This window comes from Phaseolus vulgaris, chromosome 10, assembly GCF_000499845.2.
Source record: "Phaseolus vulgaris cultivar G19833 chromosome 10, P. vulgaris v2.0, whole genome shotgun sequence".
Lineage (NCBI taxonomy): Eukaryota > Viridiplantae > Streptophyta > Magnoliopsida > Fabales > Fabaceae > Phaseolus > Phaseolus vulgaris.
The window spans coordinates 35,999,374-36,024,816 of NC_023750.2; the positions used below are offsets into that span (position 1 = coordinate 35,999,374).

Sequence of the window (25,443 nt, forward strand, 5' to 3'; positions counted from 1 at the left end):
CCGCAATATTAGTCATTTCAATGACATGTTCGTGCATAGTACGAGAACCATCAAATTCCATGGTGGTTAATATACTCATTAATGTCCCAACAAGAGACTTATCAGTAGTTTGGGAGCGTTCTTCCACAAATTTCATAAATTCTTTTGCACCATCAGTTTTGGGAAGAGCAGACTTAATATTACTTGTTATGCTCATTCGCATAAAGATACAGGAACAATACTTGATCACACATGCTTAACATTAATACTTTGAGTCATAAACTAAACATACTATACAGATTCAGAAAACATTCTATGTATACTAATGTTCTCCTTTGGGAGATTCATTAATACACAAAACATAATGATGCTAATAGTATTAACTTTATTTGGCAAGATGTATGCATTAACTAGAAACACTTGTTATCTTTGGATATACAAGCAAAACTAATAACACATACTCACTACCAACAATCATATCCATTAATTATAAGGACAACTAATCAACCTTTGGGTGATCCATAATGCCCTATAATAATGAATTTCCATTTACCCATATATATAAATAATTTAGCATCCATTCTATAGGTAATTGGAATAAAATTTATCAGTAATCTGGAATTAAATAAAACTTAAAGATTTGATCACTTTGGTGATTACAAATCTATCATACAAATAATTTCATAAATAATATCATTAATTGAAATAAAATTTCATCATCCATAATTTGGAATTAAATAAAACTTAAAGATTTGATCACTTTGGTGATTATAAATCTATCATACAAATAATTCCATAAATAATATTATTAATTGAAATAAATTTTCATCATCCATAATTTGGAATTAAATAAAACTTAAAGATTCGATCACTTTGGTGATTACAAATCTACCATACAAATAATTCCATAAATAATATCATTATATGAAATAAAATTTCATCCATAATTTGGAATTAAATAAAACTTAAAGATTTGATCACTTTGGTGATTACAAATCTATCATACAGATAATTCCAAAATTTTAATTTAAAATTAAATACATAAAGCGGAAATATAATTTTCCATTCCTCACTTTCAATCAATTAATTAAACTTTAATTTAATGGAAATTAAATTACATTATGACATAAAATTTCATTAAAACTTTAATTAAACTTTAATTTAATGCAAATAAAATTACATTAAAACATAACAAAATTTCTTTAAAGTTACATTACAAAATAAAAAAAATAAAAAATAACGTAAAGTTGAATTAAAAAAAAAATTGGGACCAAAAGCTACCCAGATTATTCACAATAAAAATTTCAGCGAATGACGTGCACATGAATTAACATAAAATCATTAATTAAATTCAATAGGTGACTCATGGCTATGTTACTCCATTATGGACGTAAGGAGTAGACATGTTTAATTCACTGTTCTAATTTATAGTGCTTGAAAACCTTCACTTTTAATTAAGCTTTAATCTAAGGTGCCGGAAAGAAATCACACGTCTTGAGCCAAACGCATCATGCTGCGAATTTCTGAGCCCAGCTTAAAGTGCCACGGGAAAAGGATGATTGCAGTTTCATTTTTCTTCAATTGAATTAAAATTCAATTAATGAAAGTTTTCAAAATGACATAAAGAGGCACACATCATAAATCCCTAATTTTAAAATTAGGGTTCTTCAATTGGGATTAATTAAAATTAGGGTTCTTTGACTTTGATGGTTTAGGACAATTAGGGATCTATTATAGAGGAATGAAAACCTTAATCTATAAATCCTAATTTTAAAATTAGAGTTCTTAAATTGAAAATATTTTAAAATTAGGATTCTTTGATTTTGGAAAAGCATTAATGGAGAATCACAACATGAGCAACAAGGCTCTGATACCACATGTAAGTCAAAACATGAATAAACGTAAATTGAACACATACAATTATGTTCACAAATAGATCTTATCATATCATGATTCTCACACAAAACATAAAGTGAAGAAGGAATAGGCACTTACATTGATCCATGAGTGATCCTAATTGAACAGTTACTTTATCTCCTTTATCTCAATCTATCTCTTTGCAATTCCGTACTTGTCACACACTTTCGTGATGGTTAACAGTGAGACAACTATTATTTGCAGAGACAGAACCCTATAGCTTTTAGTACCCAATCTCCATCAGATGTAGGTTTTCATTAGGTATATCATTAGATATATATTTCTCACATTAACCAATGGGCCTTTAGTTCTATTATTATTATTAAATCATATTTGGGCCCAAAGCCCAAACTCTAAGTCATGTGAGTCACTTTATAGAAATTAATTTACATAATTTCTTACATTGAAAGCCAAAGTCCTTAAATCAAAATACGAGTTTCGAATGGTTTATAGATCCTCATCTCTTTGGCCTAGAATTAAGCAGTTTTATTCTACTATACTTGATTATAGTTCTTGGACTGTTGGTACAAGTTCTTTTACTAATTTCTGGAATGATAAATGGTGTGCTCCTACTTCTTTAGAAAATATTGTAGGATTATTTATGGTGCTAGTATTCCGGATACAGTCTCTCAGTTTTGGACAGGTGGTGATTGGAATATTTCGTGTCTTTACAACAAATGCCTCATCTTTTTAGTCATATCATGGTTATGGCGGAACATGATATTTCTAATTGGATTCTAGATGAGTCTGGTCGTCTCACTCTTAAATCAGCTAGGACTTTTTTCTCAGAACCAGGGGTTTCCTGTGGTTGGGGTAAATTTATTTGGTCTTCATATATTCTGCCTTCCAAAACTCTTGTCCTTTGGAAATTTTTTCATGTGCGGCTTCCTACAGATCAACATATTCAAAATAAAGGTCTGCATATTTGTTCTATGTGTACGCTTTGCGAAAAGCACGAAGAATCTATTCAACATTTATTTTTTGAATGTGCTAATGCTTTACGTATTTGGAGTTGGGTTCGACACATTTTTCCTACATATGATTTCTCTAATAAGGATGATCTTCTTCGTTTTATTAGAAGTGATGGTAGTATGTTGGTTAAATTGGTTAAGCTAGCTGTGACAACTTTTTCTATTTGGATGATATGGCGTATGAGGAATTATGTTCATTTTCAGGATAAGATTGAGGTTTCTAGGGTTATTTTGGTTATTAAAGATTTAACTTGTCTAGTGAGTAATTCGTTTAACGTTTCAATGAAGAATGATATGTTCGATTTCAATGTGCTCAAGTTTTTTGGTATTAACACTCGTACTGGTAAAGTTCTATGTCCTCTTCCTGTTAGATGAGAGTTTTCTTCACCAGGCTGGGTTAAAATTAACACTGATGGGGCTGCTAGGGGTTATCCAGGTCTTGCCGCTTGTGGAAGTATTTTTCGTGGGAGTATGGGGGAGTTTATTGGACCTTTCTATGCGTTTCTTGACGTTCAGACTGCTTTGGTTGCTGAATTTTATGGAGTTATATATGCTTTGGAGGAAGCTCAAAAGTTCGGTCTTACTAATGTCTGGCTGGAATGTGACTATGTCTTGGTTTGTGCTGCATTTACAGTTAGGACAAATGTTCATTGGATGCTTCGTAATCGATGAAATACTTGTCTTAATTACTGTGGAAAAATCAGGTTTAGGGTTACTCATATTTTTCGTGAAGGGAATGCGTGTGCTGATAAGTTGACTAATTTATGATTTATTCATAGAGAATCCTTTCATTGATATAATAGACTTCCATCTAGTATGTTCTTAGAATTCTTTATTAATAGGTATAGTCTACCTATGTATCGTTTTTGTTAAGATATGAGTTTTGGTCTAGTCCCCCTATATTTTTTTATTTTTTTATTTTTTAATAATACTTTTTTTCATGTGATAGCAAATGATTGTTGTTACTTGAGGTGTGAGTCTAGTTAAGATGTCAAGTAGCATAGTGATGCCTAACACAAAAGTTTTTTTATAAAAAATAAAAAAAAGTACCAAAAAAAAAAGGAGAAAATAAAATTCTTAGGATGTTTTAGAGTTTTCTATAAAATAATGTAAACAATAAAAATGTTTAATTTAAAAAATAAAACTTGAACAGTTTTATTATTGTTTATTAACTACATAATCTCACTTAAACTCAGTAAAAAAATGATAATAAGTTATTTTGTTCATAAACAGTATTATTGAGAGAAAACTCATAACTATAATATTGTTAAGGGTCTGATTTTTAAAGTGTCTTATAAGATAAAAAATTATATTTTGTTATATCATTAATCTAATGGATTTATGTAGGAGAGAAAACATAAATCTTTTCATAACCTGTTATTATAAATAAATTTAAATTATTTAATATTATTTTATGAAAATAATATTATGTAATATTTAAATTAAACTCACATATTCATAATTGTTTCATTAAAAACATAAATCCCAAATTTCATCCTAAAAATATTTCATCTCTAAAGTAATAAAACTATTCAACGAGTTTTAGAAATATTCAACAATCGTTGTTTTAATCCTCAAATTAAGGTATTTGAATAGTACTAATTTTAGATGCGCGCATGTTTACCGGCGGTGAAGACAAAGCTCTTGGATTTGTGAATAGTATCTTCTCCCTGTCAGTGTAATCACTTCGCTGACCGTTTTAACAGAACACGCAAACAGCATTTTCATTCATTTTCTTTTCTGTCTTAAACAGAAAACGTAAATATGTAAATTCCATTTCTCTGCTTGAAGCTTTCTGTTCATTTATCCACGTTTCGGTTGTTTCATCGACGATTCCGATTCCGATTCCGACTTGCCGAATGCACTTCTCTTTGCTTTGTTTACTTTTAAACATTTTCCTGTTGAATTGAATGAATGTGAGAAAACGGAAATGCTACTACTGATTATAGCATGCATGCTCTGAACTGAACATTATTCAGTGATATTATATGTTTGGAAAAATCTTTATTGAGTTGTGTTTGGACGTGATTTTAAGTTGTGTTTTGATGTGATTTTTGAGTTGTGTTGAATGTTGTGGAGGTTTCTAATTCTGCTTTGGACTGTTTAGTTTCAGTTCTTTTGAGGAATTGGTTGTAGAATAATGCATTGAACAGAAGTGATTCCGTGAGAGTGTTTTGTTTCGGGAGAGAACATGGATGCAGCTTTTAGGTTACCGCAGTCTAATGTGGTATTAGATGGTTTGAATTCTTGCACTGTATTTGGAGGGAGAGGTTTTGGTTGCGCTTTTCTAGGCAACTTGAGGACTACTACGAAGGATCGTTTTAGTCGGATGAATAAGATAGGTAGTTGGAGTGGTTCGAGAGTAGACTGTTTCGGAGAGTTGAAAGTTTTGAGTGGGAAGAGGAGTTTGTGTTGGAAGAGAAATGAACTTTTTAGGGGGAATAGGAAAATTTGGACAAAGTGTCAGGGTAACGATTCTTTATCATATCTCAACGGCAATGGACGGAATGTTGATAGGGTGGAAAGTGCGGATGAGGACTACGGTTCCAGTGCCGAATCGAGTGAACCTTTGGGAGAAGAAGGGCAAGAAGGGAGGAAAGAAGCTGGGGGTGAAGTAGTGGAGGAGCAAAATGTGGATGAGTTGAAAGAACTGCTGCAAAAGGCCAAGAAAGAATTAGAAGCTGCTCGAGAAAACAGCATTGCATTTGAGGAAAAGGTTAAGAAGATATCTGAGACTGCGATTTTTTTGCAAGATGAAGCAGCAAGTTCTTGGAACAACGTTACTTCTACCCTTGACATCATCCAAGATATTGTGAGTCAAGAATTTGTTGCCAAAGAAGCTGTTCAGAAAGCAACTATGGCTCTTTCTCTGGCTGAGGCAAAGCTTCAAGTAGCCATAGAATCTTGCGAGGTTACAAATGATGATAAAGATATAATGCAAGAAGAGAAGGAACTTTTGGATGCTAAGGAAGATATCAAGGAAGGCCAGACAAATTTAGCAAATTGCGAGAGTAAGCTGAGAGACTTGCAATGTAGAAAGGAGGAGTTCCAGAATGAAGTTAACAAATTACATGAAGTTGCAGAACAGGCGCAGCTGAAAGCAGCAAAAGCAGAGGAAGATGTTGCAAACATAATGCATTTAGCGGAGAAAGCTGTTGCTGCCGAAATTGAGGCTGCGCAACACGTGAATGATGCAGAGATGGCATTGGAGAAAGCAGAAAAATCTGCCTCTAGTTTTAATGCTGATACGAAAGACACTCTACGAGTACAAGAGGTTGTAGGTATTCCAGAGGACGAGGAAGTGGTTCAAGGTTTTTCTGGTGATGACGTGCTTAAAAGAGAGGCTGATATCTCAAATGATGATGAGCTTTCACCCGAAATACAATCTGATATCAATAGGCAAAGTTTGGAAGACATGGCACAATCTGATTATCTGAGTGATCATGAGAATGGACAATTAATCTTAGACTCTTCTAAAGAAGCTGAAGTTGAAACAGAGAAGTCAAAGAATGTAGTTCAAACAAAAAAACAGGAAACACAAAAAGATTTGACTAGAGAGAACTCATCATTTGCTCCCAAGACATTATTGAAGAAATCTTCACGATTTTTTCCTGCATCATTCTTCTCTTTTACTGCCGATGAGGCTGATAACACACCTGCATCGGTTTTCCTTGATCTTATGGAGTCTGTACAGAAGCAACTACCCAAGCTAATTGTTGGATTATTGTTCATTGGAGCTGGGTGTGTATGACCTCTGTTTATCCAAATCCTGTTTTTACTGTTAATTTTATTTCAACCTTTTTGGAAACAAACTTGAAGTATATAGATCATATGACTGACAAATATCTATGGTATAGGAGTATAACATGTGAAAGATTAGGATGACGATTTTTAGCTTTTGTGTGACATGATAGAAAAATATCTAGTCTAAAATATTCATTGGCTTGCTTAGAAACTGTTTGCGTTAAATTCCTACTCTAGAAGTTTATACTTTTCTACATGTCATGCCAATTCAGATCAATATGAGGTTTTACCATGTTTTTTCAAGATGAGGTGGAATTTTGTTTCAGGCTTGTACTCTATACGAATAGAACAGAGAGACGTGCTCAGCTGCAGCAGCCAGAAGTCATTGTAACCACTGTTGAAGAATCTTCAACTGCAAAGCCTCCGGTTAGACAGCTTCAGGATCTTCCCAAGAGAATTAAGAAGATTATTGCATCATTACCTGATCAAGAGGTTTGTTTTCCTTCTTCATATCCTTTATTATTAAGTTTTTGTCTAACTCTGCATGGTATGTATCGCAGGTGAATGAGGAGGAAGCCTCCCTCTTTGACATGCTCTGGTTACTCCTTGCAAGTGTTGTATTTGTACCAATATTTCAAAAGATTCCTGGAGGTAACTAGGTTGCCATGTTTTCTTAATGTTGGATTGAAAGGATAAGGAAGTTGTTTATCTAAATGTTATACATACTTAAGCTTGAATTCGAACAGGCACCAAACTTTATATATATTGCTTACATGGAAATTTTGATGTATAGTTTATACTTGCTTCCTTTTTATAGCTAACATTTCTTTTCCTGTGTCACCATTTGTTGGTTTGGTTTGAAAATGATAATTGATTCGATTTTTTTGTTGAATTACGATAATAAATGAAGTTGCTTTGCTTGACGAAAATTTGGTTGCTTGAATTTGATAAAAAAAGTGTTGTTCTTTGTCATAGGCTTCCAATAATTATATTATCTGAATTAGTTTCGGGATAGGGAATACTTTTTTAGTCATAAATAAAATTGATTGTCTTACAATCATCTCTATCTTTATCTGCAACAATTATTTAGGCAGTCCTGTTCTTGGCTACTTGGCTGCTGGTATCTTGATTGGGCCATATGGTCTCTCCATCATTCGTCATGTACATGGGACAAAAGCAATAGCCGAGTTTGGAGTTGTTTTCCTGTTATTCAATATTGGCCTGGAGGTGGAGTTTCCGATAAGATCTTGTTTTGACTTAGCTTGGATCATCTCTGTAATAAAAAAATAAACTGAAGTTCTGAACTCTATTTTTATAGCTTTCTGTTGAGAGGCTTAGTTCAATGAAGAAGTATGTCTTTGGATTCGGCTCTGCTCAGGTGATGGGAAAACTTCTTCTTCCATCCTTATTGTTGTTGTTTACATTAGGTTACACAAGCTAACAATTCTTAGCATGTATGGAAAAATGTAGGTTATGGTGACTGCTGTAGTTGTTGGCTTGGTAGCTCATTATATTTGTGGTCAAGCTGGCCCTGCTGCTATCGTCATTGGGAATGGTCTAGCATTATCATCAACTGCTGTTGTTTTGCAAGTAAATAACTTTAGATCTGACCTTTAAATTTTATTCTGTGTAAAACATAAGGTGATATCTACTTTCTGAAGATATTGACTGTGACTGGATTTTCATTTGTAGTTTGCACGTGTTAAGAATGTCATTACTAAATAAGCTTGACAGCTACAGCTTTGACAGATGTACCACTTAGAAAGATTTTTAGACTGTGTTCTTTCTTGCTGTATAGTCTGCCAAGTCTTTCATGTGGCAATAATTCAAATTAACTTGTTTTGTAGGTGTTACAGGAGAGAGGTGAGAGCACATCACGGCATGGAAGGGCTTCGTTCTCTGTTTTGCTTTTTCAGGTTACCTTATAATCTTAACCATCTATCTAGAACCTGCAAGATTTTCTCTTAAAATGAAATATTCAACGTTGCCATACTTGTAATATGCACTTGGATAAACTTCGTCCTATGTGATGCATTTGCTTCAATTTTTCCATATTATCGTTTTTACCTTCAGGAATCTGGATAACCTGAACTTCATGTGATGCAGTGACAAAAATATGCCATGTCGATCAAGTATTCTACACGGATAGAAACTGAATACAACATAGAGAGATAGTAGAGAGAAAAGGGAGACAAGGTTTCTCTTAAATTATTTCAATCGTTCAGATAAATTAATAGAAGTGTGGGCAGATTGGATTAGATTGGTTTGGTGGAGTAAAGATGTTCAATCATATTCCATTGTTTTTATTTTAGAATCCAAACAATTTGGTTTTAAATTTAAATTCAACCCAGTTCAATCGAATTGGATTAAATTTTAGAATTTTGTGTTATTTATTTTATAAAAGAATAATAAATAAACATTAAAATACAAAATAGATATAATAAAACCTAATTCAATGTATAGAATATCTAATTCAAAATGTCCAGTGTTTTTAGCCAAAAAAAAAGATTTCATTTCAGATTCATTCATTTTTTTTGTATAAAACTGACATACTTACACTAGTGTGTAAGCATGTTACAAATAGATATAATATAAAAATGATATGCAATGTGTAGAGTCACTCAAGAGGAAGCATTCAAACCTCATGAGGTTATAATTACAAAAATTGAAAGTTCGGTAAACCTATTATGTTCTTAGAAAAATTATAACGTAGAAAATTAGGTAACTCATCCCACCAAGTAAAATTAAGTCTTTTGTCTAAACTAATATTAGCTAATTTTTACCAACACCAGCGTTCCCCTCTCTATAAATTTGGGAAACAGAGACTGTCACAGAGATAAAATCTACCAAACACAGATAAAATACGTACCTATTGAAATTTGATATAAGTAATTTTTATCCTTTGACTGATACTAAATAGATATTCTCCTAGTAAAGGAGGATGAAATTGTGAAATTAAAATCTGCTGTCATGGGTTGAGGTAGTTTTTGTGCATATATATATATATATATATATTTGGCATTTATTTATTATATTGGTATAGATTCTCAACAAGATTCTCCTTATCTCTATCTTTTAATTGTTACGTCTATATGTGTTTATGACATTTATTTTTATTTCTTTTTTATCTTAACCAACTTTGGGATTGCAATATTTTCACCAAAATTGACTGTGACTTTGTTTCTATTCAGGATTTGGCTGTTGTTGTCTTGCTAATACTCATACCTCTAATTTCACCTAATTCTTCCAAAGGAGGGGTAATATTTTCTAATATTCTTTTTTAAACTATGTCATCAGATAATAGACAATATCATAGTCACGAGATTTAGAACACGGCTACTTAAATTTGCATAAACTCTTGTGTAGCAGGAGATAATTTATGACAAGGGTGTTTTGATATGATCAATCCCCTCAACACTCAATATGGGAGTTCTTTATTGTTTAGAAGACATTCATGGAACTGGATTATTTAATTTTTATAATTTTATGATATATGCATTAAAAGGACCTAAGCACAGTTCGTTCTTTGTAGTTAAAGGTATCCATGATAAACGCTTGATTGGAAGCCAATGACTTTGCCTTCCTTATGTCATTGTAATCATGATTGTTGCCACTTGGTATACTTCCATTGTTACCTATGTTGTCTTGTGAAATATCAATCTTTGTCTTCAGGTTGGTTTTCAAGCCATTGCTGAAGCACTTGGTCTGGCCGCTGTTAAGGCAGTGGTTGCCATTGCAGCCATAATTGCAGGTGGACGATTGGTAAGTGATATTCAGAATTAGGATATAGACCTGTCATTTCTATTTATTAAAATATACTCTTAACTTGTAGAACTGATGCTTAATTTTTTCTGATTGATTGAGTATTTGCATATTCTTGTTTGTTCATCTATTTTGTTTTTAATAATCTTAACGAGGGTAACAATAAACCACTAATTCTATTGTTCAGGGTAGATATCCTGACATCTAAAGGTTGATTTGGGTAGAGTTTTGGTACAAATTACTCACCTTGTACCACAGATTGTATATTTTACAAAGAACTTTGATTTATAATCTGGTGTTGTGCACATTCAGATATTCTACTTAACATGGTGGATTGAAGTTTCTAATCATAACTAATCATCGTTGGAATGCATAAATTCAGTTGCGTATATATTGGTTGAGACAAGTTGTACACTTGTAGTGGTTGTTCATTGAGGTCTTGGCTCAAGTCTCTTGGGCTACTACTGGGATTAAATGGAGACTGAATTTAACATAGTTATTGTTAAGTGTATCAAAATCCTATATATCATATAAAAGTTTTATTTCAAAGGATTGAGCTCTGTGTTTGGGGTCGTTAGGAAGGCATGTTGTGACATTTCTCTATTCGACTCTAACTTTTTCTATGTATTTTTTCTCACCTCTCTTTGCATAGCTCCTGCGACCCATATATAAGCAGATTGCAGAGAATCAAAATGCAGAAATATTTTCTGCCAATACACTCTTCGTTATTCTTGGGACTAGCCTTCTCACAGCCAGGGTAGGTATTTTGTACCAATGTTTTTCAATTTCTTTTTTCCCCTTTGTTTTGGTTTTGAGCCAAGCTATGTTTTGACAGTTTTCTTGAAGTTATTCTTCTGTCCATTGAAGTGAACTTTTTATTTTATTTTTTTGTGCTAAATACTTTTTACCTTTGTTAATGTGTTTTCTTCTTTACTTAAAACAGGCTGGACTTTCAATGGCATTGGGGGCATTTTTGGCGGGTTTACTATTGGCAGAAACAGAGTTTTCCTTACAGGTTGAATCTGATATTGCCCCGTACCGTGGCCTTCTTCTGGGTCTCTTCTTTATGACGGTTTGTGCTTAATACTCCAATTTAAAAGTTAGCTAGTTGTTTTGTTTATTTGTTCGTGCAACATTATCTATTTTATAATTTGTTAATCAGCTGTTAAATTGCTTATATTCAAATAATTCTTAGTGGGTTTGTCTCTGATTTTTGTTGAGATAGATGTGATCTCGCATATTAGAATTTTTCTTAATGGATTTTGGTTTGGTTGCACCATTTTTGAATTTCTTTTTTCTTTTAATTAAATTAAGAATGCTGCATATGTCTGGTAGAGGTTGTAGTCCTAACCTGGTTAGGATTGTAAACGATATAGTGAAGCAATGACATTCTTTTTTTTTAATGTAAAAAATGTTAGAGATAATTCTTATGTTAGTCTTCTACAGCAAAGAATGACTTTCTTTACATTTGTCACTTTCTGAGCAAACCAGCTTCAATCCTTGTATTTAACAGAAAGTAATTTTTGTGGATTTTCAGGTTGGGATGTCAATTGATCCAAAACTTCTCGTTTCAAACTTTCCAGCCATTACTGGGACCTTGGGACTTTTGATATTTGGCAAGACTTTGTTGGTTTCTTTAATTGGTAGAGCATTTGGTATTTCTCTCATTTCTTCTATTAGAGTTGGTCTTCTTCTTGCTCCTGGGGGAGAATTTGCATTTGTAGCTTTTGGTGAAGCTGTTAATCAGGTTTTTATCCCTGAAATCTATCTATTGTGTTTATTTCAAATATATCTTTCTGCTTGTGTTGGTTTCTAACTTATGTATCTTGATGTCTGTTACTTCAACTTATTGATAATTATTATGTTTGTAACTTCTAATTATTATTTTTTATCTTAAAAATATGGAATTTGAAAATACAAATTGATTAATTTAGTGATAGTTGTTAATTTTTCGCTCGTTGAAATTTAACATGTTATAGAAACTAAAACATTCTTGCCATTTGATATTGCAGGGCATAATGTCTTCCCAGTTGTCCTCCTTACTGTTTCTTGTTGTGGGAATTTCAATGGCCATCACTCCTTGGCTAGCTGCAGGAGGGCAGTTCCTTGCTTCCCGTTTTGAGCTGCATGATGTTCGAAGTTTATTACCTGAAGAAAGTGAGGTAAGACTGAGATTTATAGATTTAGCACGAACTCTGATACTGATAGTTAGGGCTGGCCAAAATTACTGAATTGATCTGATACTTTTATAACTAAATTAAACTCAACGCAAGAAAAACTAAAAACTACTTTAAAACTAAGTTGAGCTTTAAACTGTCTTGTGAGATCAATTTCAAAACTGAACCACTTTAGAGAACAGGGGCCTAGCATTATACTGAACAAAATTAAATTATTATAAATAAATTTTGGGTTTGCAGTTTTACTTTTTTTCTATTTTAATGATTTTTTTTATGACATGATTTAATCTTACGTTACTATTGAATGCTCTGTCATGACAAATTTTCTGGAACTTATTTGATTCATTATTGTATTAAGTTATTTTTATTTGTTTCTAATAAAACCAATTTAGATTTATTTTTTAAAATTGTTGGAAAGCAGTTAAAAATAATAATAAACTATAACAGTTCAGCTCAATTTTAAAATATATATATAGAACACTAAACTTATAAATAGTTAAGTTAAGTTTTTAAAAACTATTTTTCAGTTCAATTATTTTCCTTAGAATCAAACTATAAACAATCCTACCCATAATCACATGATTAACCTTTTCCAATTAATTATCCTTATTTATTATCCCAAATATAGACTAGTTTAGTTTAGTAAATTCTATAGGAACGCATCCTATCCTATTCCTTTTATTTGTAGACAATGGAGGCAGTTAAACCAAATTGATTCAGCATTTGTTATTTTTATTTGGTTTTGAATTGTAAAATTAGTTGTTGACTACCTTTTGGAGGACATCTTTTACAGACAGACGATTTGCAAAATCATATCATTATTTGTGGATTTGGGCGAGTTGGGCAAGTGAGTTCTTTCTGTTTTGGTTTAATGAATTAGTTTTAATAATTTTCTCATTCTTTTATTTAAATATAACAGTTTACAATTTTGTTTTTTCAAGATCATCGCACAACTTCTTTCTGAGAAACTTATTCCTTTTGTTGCTCTAGACGTGAGAAGGTAAGTCAATACTATGTGACGATATTGTTTTTCTTGTAACTGTATTTTTTTTACGACGACTGTAATCGTTTGTTTAGGGTAAATAATTTTGTTACTATAAGATAATCTTTAAGATTAATGGATCTTATCTTGAAAAAGAAAATATTACTGAACATAATTGTTGTATAATCAGGAAAAATATATTAAGTGCATCTTCTATTCTATATTTATTAGGATAGATTTGTTAGTGATTTTATTTGTATAGCTTTAAATACTCATTATGTTTTGCTCTCATTACCTATTATTTCTTTCCTTAATTAGGTCGTAAAATAGTCTATAAATAGAGACTCTAATCATATTTGTAAAATAACTCATAAATATATTTCATCTATTTCTTTACTTTGTATAAGAGCTCCTCATATGGGAGACTCTGCTTCTAATCTATTTTTTTAGCAGCCTTCATTGCTGTAGTCATTTTCCTTGGTAGCCTTCATTGCTTGCAATTATTGTTTTTTTTTACGGCCTTAATTGTTGCAACTTTTTATTTTCCTTATCTTTTCTCCATTGACCACCACCATCACCTTGCACCATTGACCGTTACTGCCACCACCATTGACCGCCGCTGCCTCTCGTCGGAATTGCCACCGCCCGTCGGAACCCGCCACCGGAAAATTTTTCCGGCGGATATTTTTTTTTTGTGAACAGGATCAAATTTTGTCAATCTGAAAAACTCAGTTGGTTTTGAGCTCTCATGGACTCCCTTAATAAGTCATCTAGCTATTGTTCCTTCACTATGAGTGGTAAGAGTTCTAGTTTTTTATCCTTTAATGCTTCTAGTACTTATAGACTCTGGTGCTACTGATCATATGACACCTCATTCCTCTTCTTTTTCATCCTACTCTGCTTTATCTGGTAACCCATATATTACTATTGCTAATGGTTCCACTACCCCCGTTAATGGTCATGGTAACATTCACCTTCAACCTTCATTTCCTTTAAGAAATGTGCTTCATGTTTCCAAACTATCCAATAACCTCTTGTCTATTCAAAAGATTACCCAAGATTTAAATTGTGCAGTGGTATTTTTCCCTTCCCATTGTGTTTTTCAGGATCTTGCCACGTGGAAGACTATTGGTCACACACTCTTCTAATCTTCAGCAAGGTCGTGAATCTTGGTCATCCTCTCAGATATGGCTTTAACACCCTCCATTTAGTACCCTAAAATCCTTAAATCCTTATTTCCTGTTTTATTTAAAAAAGTGTCTGTTGAGTCATTTCATTGTGATGTTTGTCAGTTTGCTAAACACCATCGGATAAATTTTCCTCCCAATGGTAATAAAAGTTCTAAACCTTTTGATCTTATTCATTCAGATGTATGGGGACCTTCACCTATTCCTAATATCTCGGATGCAAAATGGTTTGTTTCATTTATTGATGATTGTACTTGGGTTACCTGGATATTCCTCATAAAAGATAAGTCTAAAGTTTTTCATCTGTTTGTAACTTTTTACAGAATGATTCAAACACAATTTGAAAGTCCAATTAAGAGATTGCGTTTTGATAATGGAAGAGAATATGTGAACCAAAACCTTTCCAAGTTCCTTCAGGAAAATGGAGTTGTTCATGAATTAACCAGTGTTGACACTCCTCAACAAAATGGTGTTGCTGAAAGGAAAAATCGTCATCTCCTTGAGATTACTCGAACTTTACTTTTCCAAACATCTGTTCCTAGATCTTACTGGGGGAAGCAGTCCTGACTGCCACTTATTTGATTAATAGATTACCCTCTCGGGTTCTAGAGGGTGTTACTCCTATTCAACTTATGTCCACATTCTATCCTTCTATTCCCATGTTGAATAGTCTTCATAATCGTGTCTTTGGTTGTCCTGCTTTTGTTCATGTTCATACTTATCGGGGTAAGTTAGATCCTCGCGCCATCAAATGTGTCTTCATCGGTTATGCCCCCAACAAAAAGGGGTACAAATGTTATCATCCTCAAAGTCGTAAAGTTTATATTTTCAAAGATGTCACCTTCCATGAAACAAAGTCTTTCTTTCCTAGTTTTTAGCTTCAGGGGGAGAGTATTCAAGAAGCTGAGGACCTTGAGTTGCCACCTTTTCCTTTGTTGTAGGATTTCGTTCTTAGAGAGAATGACAAAGACCCTATGCCAACATCATTACCAGAGAAGAAAGGGAAAAAGTCTTTTGTAGAAGCTGTCAAAGGTGAAGAGCAACAGGACAAATGGAAGGGGGTGGTATTAAAAACACAAATGCATGTTCTGCCTTGGATGGAAAAAAGTGTTATTGGGCAGCTCAAGGATGGTATGGATTTCGATCAGCTGGGGGAGGAAGCTGTAAAAGGAGGTCTACACAGGATCAAAATAAGATTTTTGGGAGACAATTTAGCTCTTATGACCCCACGAGAGGGTGAGAATATGGGGGATATCATTAAGCTGAGTAGAGAATGGTTCGATAATTTCTTCACAAGTATCAAGCCTTGGTCGGTTTCCAGTGTGGCAGACCATAAAATAGTATGGGTGAGATGCTATGGGTTACCATTATCTTACTGGAACAAGGAATGCTTTGCAAAAGTGGTAGGAGAATCGATCACGCTGGTATCTGTAGACACATCCACACTGTTATGGGAGAACCTGGAATATGCTAGGTTGCAAGTTCAATCGAGTTTGAGTTGCAACACCAGGACGATGAAGAGCATGCAGATTAACAATCATACATACAATATTCTCATTGAGGAAGAGGCCCCTGTAGCCTATGAAGACGTACATATGGCTTATCACAACGACGTTGATTCATCTGACAGCGTGTCATCCACGGAAACGTATGTAGAAGAGACAATTTTATCCACAAAAAGCTGTGAGGAGAGGGGAAAATCGGGGTTCGGGGAGACTTTCCGACCAGTAGGGGAGGAGGAGGGTGGAGAGACGGTGGAGGATGGTGTGCAGAGCTCACACAAGACAAAAAATCTATTTGTGGAATCAACTTCAAAAATCAAAACGTATCAGAGGAGAGTTCTCAGTCCTTTCATGATTGGAGAAAGAGTAGGTCAGAAGAAGGTGGCGCTAGGCGCTGACCTAGATTTAACCCAGGCCAAGTGGGCACTTTTTCACACAATAGTGCCGTTGCACATGCTGAGCTGGCTAAAGCTGTAATGGATAGCGAGTGCTCTAGTACTGTGCGAGAACCCGTCATGAGCCCGATCCAAGACAGGGAGTTGGTGGCCCACTCCCATACGGGTCGGGTACCATCCCCAACCCAAAACGAAGCGGGTAATCCTGGGCTCGGGATTACGCAAGCGGAGCGACAAAGAGAGGAATTAAACGTATCTGCACTGTGCGGATGTATAAGCGGAGGCAAGGAGGAGGGAGCGTTTGAGGAGGACAAGGTGAATGACGTAGGTAACTCAACACCGGTGCAAGGTACGGTACCGGTGACGTCGATGGAGCAAGGTTCGATACCAATGACGTCGGAAATTTTTCGTAAACAAGATAGGGAGGAGGGCGGATCGCAGGAGGGGGTTACACCTGATGTGACGATGCCGCAAGTAGCAGGAGAAGAGGAAGCAATCGCAAGAAGTAGAGCAAGCACTCCGCCACCACGACGGAAGACGAAAGGCCTCTTCGAATTGGGAGATTCCGCCACCTACCCGAGGCGGTCCGTGAGACTTATCTCAAGGCTATCGAAGGCAGGGGTGTCCTCTCACGTAAAAGATGGTATGTGCCCAGAACCTTTATCGGAAGGGGACGTTATTAATTGCAATTTACGTTTCTGTGAGCCTAGTATTTCAGTTGAACCATCAAAATTATGGGAGATTGGATTGCAAGCCGGGGTAAGATGTCAGGGGGATGAGGAGGAGGTGGTTAAAGAATATCACTGTTTGGAAGAGAGGGATTCAGAGTTTATGAAGAAATACGAGGAGGGTAAAAAGGATGGTTATCTATGTTGATAGTAAACCTGAATGTTAGAGGGTTGGGGGGAAGTACTAAAGCTAGGTACTTGAATCACATTATTTCTAGCGAGGGAGCAGATTTTGTTTGTTTACAAGAAACAAAATTGAGTGCCATTTCGGATGCAAGATGCTTTGCATTGTGGGGGAACAACAATGTGGGGTGGTTACATTATGGAGGAGACAATGGTAGTGGAAGTTTGTTGTCATTGTGGCATAAAGAAGCATTCTGTTATGATACACATATCATGGGGAAGGGGTTCATTGCTGTTTTTGGATAACATATTAAATCAAATTGCAGATGCGTGGTGGTAAATGTCTACGCTGCATGTTCTCTAAGAGACAAGATCTCTTTGTGGGGGGAGCTGACAGATATGAAAAAGGCATCTCAAGATATAGTTTGGTGCTTTTGTGGCGACTTCAATGCTGTTAGAAAGAGTTGTGAAAGGAAAGGTGTTAGCATGAGGGATAATCAGTCAGGTGAGATGAGAGGCTTCAATAACTTCATTGATACCAATCTTTTGATTGAAATACCTTTGGTTGGTAAGCACTTTACGTGGTTTAACTCAAATGGGAAGGCAAAGAGTAGGTTAGACAGAGTACTAGTTACAGAGGAATGGATGCAAATCTGGCCTACGTGCAAGCAGTATGTGCAGAGGAGGGATGTATCAGACCATTGTGCTTTAGTGGTGAAATCCACGGTCAAGGATTGGGGCCCAAAACCTTTTAGAAGCATTGATGCATGGATTATGGAGAGGGGCTTCACTGATCTGGTGAAGGACAAGTGGAGTTCGTATTCAGCACAGGGGAATGCTCTTACAGTGATCAAGGAGAAGCTGAAGCGGTTAAAGGGTGACTTGAAGGTTTGGAATAGGGATGTGTTTGGTAATATGGAGACCTCAAAGAAGTCAATTTTGCAGGAATTAGAGGCATTGGATTGCCAAGATTGCAGTGGCGCCTTATCGGAAACTCAGAGATTGCAAAGGATTGGTCTGGTGAGTAGACTGAAGGAAACTGATAAAAAGTTGGAATCCCTCTTATGCCAAAAAGCCAGAGCTAGTTGGTTTAAGAATGGTGATTCGTGTTCTAAATTCTATCACTCATCTTTGAGATGGAGGCGCCTAAAAAATGAAGTTAAAGGTGTAGAGGTGGGGGGTCAATGGTGTGAGGAACCTTGCACAGTCCGTGCTGAGGCAAAAAAGCTGTTTGAAAATAGATTTAAAGCTAGCAGAGACTTTGGTGTAAGACTGGATGCGGTAGAGTTTAAATCTTTATCCCAGGAAGACAATCTAAGTTTGGTAACAAAGTTCACTGAGAAAGAAATAAGGGATGCAGTGTGGCAGTGTGAAGGTTCAAAGAGTCCTGGACCTGATGGCTTCAACTTCAACTTCATCAAGAATAGTTGGGAGGTACTAAAAGTAGAGATTGTGGCAGCAATGGCTAATTTTCATGCCACAGGATATATACCCAAGGGGTGTAATGCTTCTTTCATAGCCTTGGTCCCTAAAGTTAGGGACCCTATAATGCTTGAGCAGTATCGTCCTATATCATTAGTAGGGGCTATGTACAAAATTATCTCTAAGGTTCTAGCTGGAAGAATCAAGCAGGTCTTGTCCTCTATTACTGATGAGAGCCAATCGGCGTTTATAAAGGACAGAGGGATTCTTGACAGCGTGCTTATGGCCAATGAAGTGGTCGAGGATCTCAGGAGGGGTGGGAGGAGCGGGTTGTGTTTGAAGGTGGATTTTGAGAAGGCTTATGATTCAGTTAGTTGGGCTTTCCTCTATGATATGCTCCATAGAATGGGGTTTCACAGTAAGTGGATTAGTTGGATCATAGGCTGTATGGAAAGCGCCACAGTCTCAGTTCTTGTTAATGGGAGTCCTACGGAGGAATTTAAACCTTCCAGAGGATTGAGGCAGGGTGATCCTCTAGACCCTTTTCTCTTTGTAGTGGTAGCAGAAGGTGGCAGGCTTAGTAAGGCAAGCTTGTAAGGCTAACTTACTCTCCGGGCTTAAGATTGGTAGAAAGGAAGTTGAATTATGCATTCTCCAGTTTGCAGATGACACTGTGTTCTTCTGTGAGGACTCCTACACCAATGTGATGACCCTGAAGTCCATCCTTAGGGGGTTTGAGTTGGCTTCAGGGTTGAAGATTAATTTCCACAAGTCAAAATTAGCAGGTATCAATGTTCAGAGTTATAATCTCGCTTGTTACACGAAGACTCTGAATTGTACGCAGATGGGTTTGCCGTTTAATTATCTGGGACTTGAAGTGGGAGGAAACCCAAGGAAGAAAAAATTCTGGGAGCCGGTGCTAAACAAATTAAAAGCAAGGCTAAATGTATGGAAAGGGAGATTTTTATCTATGGCAGGAAGAATATGCTTAATTAAATCGGTCCTTACCTCTACCCCGCTTTATTACCTATCCTTGTTCAGAGCACCGGTTGCGGTCTGCAAAAGCATCACCAGAATACAAAGGAGGTTCCTTTGGGGTTGGGGGAAGGAAAATGAGTCAATCTCGTGGGTTAGTTGGAAAGTGTTGTGTAAACCAAGAGAGGAGGGTGGTCTGGGGTTGAGAGACATCCAGATGTTTAATTCTGCGCTACTGGCTAAATGGAGATGACGTCTTATAGTGGAAGAGCAAGGGAGATGGAAGGATTTGCTGGTATCAAAGTATGGCTTGAGTTCAGAAGCCTATCATTTACCAGTGAAACTTCAATCATGGTGGTGGAGAGACTTACTCAAAGTCTGTGGGGAGGGTGGAAGAGACGGATGGTTTCTTAAAGAAGTTGGATGGAATATAGGTTGTGGAGACAAAGTAAAGTTATGGGAAGATGTATGGATTGAGAATTCTAACCTTAAATCTATATACCCCAGACTGTATTCTCTGTCTTTGAATCAGGGGCAAAAGGTAGAAGAGGTTGGAAATTGGGAGGATTCGGTATGGCGATGGTGCTTAAGATGGAGGCGTGCAAGATTTGAATGGGAATCTAAGTTGGAAGAAGAACTAATGACCTACCTAGCCACGACCAAGTTGTGTAAAGAAGAGAAGGATGTCCAAGTGTGGGGAAATGATGAAATAAGGTGCTTCTCCGTGAATTCTGCTTATAAATGCTTGGCCAAACAAGGAAGTGGTCCACAATATGATGTGTTTAAATACCTTTGGAAGGCCAAAGCATTCCCAAGTGTGGTGTCTACAGCATGGAGAGTCTTGACGGATAGTCTACCAACTAGAGAGCGCTTGGGTAGGAGAGGGGTGACTATGAACACTTCTGTATGTGCCTTATGTCAGATCAAGGAAGAATCCTGCCAGCATCTTTTCCTGGAGTGTAAACATGCCACGAGTGTTTGGATCATGTGCTACAAATGGTTTGGTATCCTGTTTGTCCAACATAAGGACATAAAATCCCACTTTGAGAGCTTCCACCTATCCCAGGTTAGTAATAAACAAAATATGGTCTGGAAAGGGGTTTGGACAGCAGTTGTTAGGTGTATCTGGGATCAAAGGAATGCGGTGGTGTTTAAGCAAGGTGTAGTAGATGCGGAAGAGATGTTTCAAAAGGCTCAAATTAAATCCTGGCTATGGATGAAGCACAAATCAATCTCTTTTAATTACTCCCTTGTGGATTGGATTCTGAATCCAATGATCTGCATTAAAAGCTTCAAGTGAGTGGGTTTTGCCAAGGCGAGGAAGGTGGGAGGTGCTGCAGGTGGGCGTGGAGTGATCTAATGTTGGGGAGGATGAAGGAAAGAAGTCGATGTGAGGGTGATGCAGTAGAAGTTTTGCTCCACCGAGTTAGAAGATGTAGTACTCTCAATTTCATGTAGGAAACTCACAGAATGGTGCAAAATCTTTGGTGAACCCGAGGGAGTAGGGTGGATGAAGAACAAAGAAGTTGGTTTGTGTAGATGAAGCAGAAGTTGAATACGCTGTAGTTTATACTTCTAATAGATGTTGCTGCACGGTGCATAGAAGCTCTTGATACCAAGGTTAGTAAAACAAAGATGGCTTGGATTCTAGCCAATTCTGACCCAGTTTGTGAGAACCAGTCAAGATTTCTGTCACTGCAGCAACTTGTAATCGGGTGAGGTGGTCTATAAAAGGAGTGGGCTTTTGGACAGGTTCTGTATGGTGCAAGGTGATGAATTTGTGCTGAATTATGATCTGCAACTTTAACCCAAAGTTGTGTGACCCTCAAGTCAATTCTATTGGGAGGCTGTTTTTGCTCTGGTGGGAAATACGGGCCAGTCTCGTAACAATAAGGGAGTCTCTAGTAGACTTAGGCAGGGTATTATGGGACTGCAACAGAGATCACGCAATCAAGGAGCCGCACCTACAAGGTGCTGTACTGTGGCAATAAAAGAAGTGTTATAGGGGAGGATGGAGCGCGGAACAAGGCATCTAGCAAGGAACGAGTGTCAAACCTCTGTATTGAGCATGGTGGTTGGATGCTGAGGAGTTCGGTGTGCAGATGCTGTCATGTGCAACACTCTGCTGGTTGGTATGCTGGAATCGGATGTGGGGATGTGCTTATTTCACTTCATTCAGTACTTAAAAGCCTCTCCAGGAAAAGGATTGCTATTCAAAAAGGGGGAAAACTTATCCATGAAAGTATATACTGATGCTGACTATGTAGGATCGATTGTTGATAGGAGATCCACCACAGGCTATTGCATGTTCTTGGGTGGAAATATGGTGACATGGAGGAGCAAGAAGCAAAATGTAGTTGCAAGATCAAGTGCAGAGGCAGAATTTAGAGCCATGACTCAAGGGGTGTGTGAACTCTTATGGATGAAGATCATACTTGATGACCTAAAAATAAAATATGAAGCTCCTATGGGCTTGGCGTGTGATAATAAGTCCACTATCAGTATTGCACACAGTCTGGTTCAACATGATCGAACAAAACACGTAGAGATAGACCGACACTTTATTAAAGAGAAGTTGGATGATGGTCTTATAGCCACTTAGTACATCCCTTCAAGACTCTAATTGGCAGATATGTTTATTAAGGGACTTCCCACAAAACAATTAAAAGATCTTACTTACAAGTTGGGAATGATAGATATACATTCACCAACTTGAGGGGGAGTGTTGCATAATCAGGAAAATTATGTTATAATTAAGTGCATATTCCATTCTATATTTATTAGGACAAATTTGTTAGTGATTTTATTTTATTTGTACAACTTTAAACATTCATTATTTTTGGCTTTCATTACCTATTATTTCTTTCCTTAATTAGGTTGTAAAAGAGTCTGTAAATAGAGACTGTAATCACATTTGTAAAATATCTCAGAAATATATTTTTATCTATTTCTTTTAACTATAATGATTAAATAACATTCTTGGAGGCGAGATGTGCTACGTTTCTGACTTTCTTGGAGGCAGTAAAGGCTTTTCTGAATCATAGTGTGATTTGACTGTCTTTAATTGTTGGATTCTTTGTGCATTTTTCAATGCATAGAAATAGACTAATTCCCAAATTGGTTCTACTTTTGTAAAATATTGCAGGGGTTTGGTCGTCACTGTGGGACAATGTTTGGGTACTAATCAAGATTGTGTGAACTAACATGTATGATGTATGTAATCTTGGATATGAATAGCATATGATGACCTAATCTGTCTTCATGTTTGCCAATGTCTCCAGTGATAAAGTGGCAATTGGACGATCCTTGGCTCTCCCTGTGTACTTTGGAGATTCCGGTAGCCGAGAGGTAGTATACATGACTTGAGAGTACTTGAGCTTGCATGCATGTTCATTACCTGACATGCTTTGGACTCTATGATAAGGTCCTGCATAAGGTTGGAGCTGAAAGGGCAAGTGCCGCCGCAGTAACTTTAGATTCACCTGGAGCGAATTACAGAACCCTGTGGGCTCTGAGCAAAAACTTCCCAAGCGTGAAAACTTTTGTTCGCGCTCATGATGTTAATCATGGACTGAATTTGGAAAAGGCTGGAGCTACCGCTGTAATATTCTATTAACGCTTCTATTATTAATGTTATGATTGCCTTCCGGTATAATTTGGAAATTCTTATCATTGAAATACTCTCTGCTGATACTCTTTCTTGTCTATTTATGTCTCTTCCATTTGCTTTTACAGGTTGTCCCAGAGACCTTGGAACCAAGTCTTCAACTAGCAGCTGCCGTGCTTGCTCAGGTAACTATCATGTTGTTTGAGCATATATATTTACCCACTGAATGAACGTTTTACGTCCTAATACCTACCCGAGAGGACAAACACCGCATTGAGGTAAAAGATCATGTTTGTTCTTCAAGTGGTTGAATGTGTCATAATATTTGAACTACTGATTATTTTGTCGTGTAACTGATTTACTTAGCCTTTATTCAATTTTTCTTAGAAATAGTACTAGTATATTTATACTCTTTCTGACATGGTAAAATTGGTAATACATTTCATTGAAGATTCTAGAGTCTGGATGTTTTTGCAATTGAAAAGTGGGGGAAACCGAAAATAAAATAATCAGGTGTCTAATTTAGGCTTAATGAGAATAGGAGCATACAAAAGGTTCTAATTGATGAAGCCTTTACTTAATGCTATAACATAGTCAATGGAGATGACACTAAGCATTACTCTTCAGGCTAAACTTCCTACATCAGAGATTGCAGCAACCATAAACGAATTCAGATGCCGCCATCTGTCTGAGCTCACTGAAGTACGTGTTTCTTTCAGTAAATATCTATCGACTTTGATGTGACTAACTATAGTTAAAAGTTGCATTATCGCACACTAATTCACTCTGGTATATCATTGATGCGTGTAAGTTACTGTTTGTTTGTTCAGCTATCTGAAACAAATGGAAATTCTTTTGGATATGTTGGAAGCAAACCCAATTCATCAGATGATACTCAGGTCTCTGAAGGGAAACTGGCGACATGAAGTCTACTCCATATATGTATAAAGTGAAAAACCACAGGGTGACCAACCTCTTTGAGTTTCTCAACAGCTTCAACACCCCTCTTCTCATCTCTGGCTCTGGCTGTGAGCACCACAGTGACCCATTGACTAATGTAGGATATAAAGTAGGTATTAGTTAAAATCTTCTAATTAAGATACCAATTTAAAAATTAATTTATAATTTTTTATTAATAATAGAAATTATTTTAGATACCAATAGTTTTTTAGTTTATATAACAATATTTAACTTAGTCAATATATATAGATACCAATTATTTGTAGTCTCTAAAATTAGTTTCTAGTAATTTTCTTATATTGATTACATATATTGATTGTACTTGTATAGACTGTTAGAGCCTAGATAGTACCTGAAATTGGTTGTACAATTGTTGACGTTTCGGTTGCCTTCTCGCTCCTCACTTCAAGTCTCTCTTCCTTTAATTGCTAGAGCTCGGTCGGAGTTGACGTACTTCGACGATCAAGTATGTACTCTGTGTAAAAACGGTATAATGAAAATTGATAAAAATGTATCTTACACCTTTGTAAAGGGTTTAATTATAGTGCTTAGTCATGGGTCGTTGTTGTGATTGGCCAAATTTATCAAATATCAGTTGTTAACTGATTAATAACATGATTCCTGATTTATAGGAAGATATATTGGTATATCTGTATATTTTATATTTGGAGAATATCTTGAAGATGTCATTCGGATTAGGTGGGACATGATCATGATTCGTAGAGAATTTCCATAATTGTCATTGTTGTCATTTATTAAGTGCTTTAAATGTATTTTGACACGGTCGGTCATTGAGACCGAGTGACTTCCACATACGCCCTCATATATTTCTCGCATGACATAGTCGGCTTGGTCGGGATAAATGCATTTGGTAATGGTCAAGTGTATCCTCGTCGGTAGAGATCGTGACCAATGAGGACAAACCGAGCGACTTGCTACCTCATTGTCTTTTCTTGTTGTGCTCTGCAGTCTCCAATGTCTAGAACTGTCATCCAGTTTGTTTGTACCTCAG

General features: G+C 36.1%; 1 protein-coding gene across 1 annotated transcript; it reads left to right on the plus strand.

The window, feature by feature from the left end:
- Window positions 1–4,519: 4,519 nt before the first annotated feature.
- Window positions 4,520–24,687, plus strand: LOC137819294 (K(+) efflux antiporter 2, chloroplastic-like). Its single transcript, XM_068623097.1, has 20 exons — window positions 4,520–6,608; window positions 6,938–7,103; window positions 7,172–7,262; window positions 7,702–7,838; window positions 7,930–7,989; window positions 8,082–8,201; window positions 8,459–8,527; window positions 9,803–9,868; window positions 10,284–10,373; window positions 11,026–11,130; window positions 11,317–11,445; window positions 11,911–12,120; window positions 12,386–12,535; window positions 13,344–13,397; window positions 13,492–13,550; window positions 23,146–23,212; window positions 23,289–23,465; window positions 23,600–23,656; window positions 24,099–24,173; window positions 24,302–24,687. Exons 1-20 carry the CDS (start codon window positions 5,059–5,061, stop codon window positions 24,395–24,397), a joined length of 3,528 nt encoding a protein of 1,175 aa, XP_068479198.1. The 5' UTR covers window positions 4,520–5,058; the 3' UTR covers window positions 24,398–24,687.
- Window positions 24,688–25,443: the final 756 nt, after the last annotated feature.

What these genes read in the sequence shown, in the direction of transcription:
- LOC137819294 (XM_068623097.1), top strand. Translation starts at nt 5,059, where the DNA reads ATGGATGCAGCTTTTAGGTTACCGCAGTCTAATGTGGTATTAGATGGT. An exon ending in TTATTGTTCATTGGAGCTGG is followed by an intron (nt 6,609 to 6,937) that starts GTGTGTATGACC and finishes ATTTTGTTTCAG; the next exon opens with GCTTGTACTCTATACGAATA. An exon ending in AAAAGGCTGGAGCTACCGCT is followed by an intron (nt 23,466 to 23,599) that starts GTAATATTCTAT and finishes TTGCTTTTACAG; the next exon opens with GTTGTCCCAGAGACCTTGGA.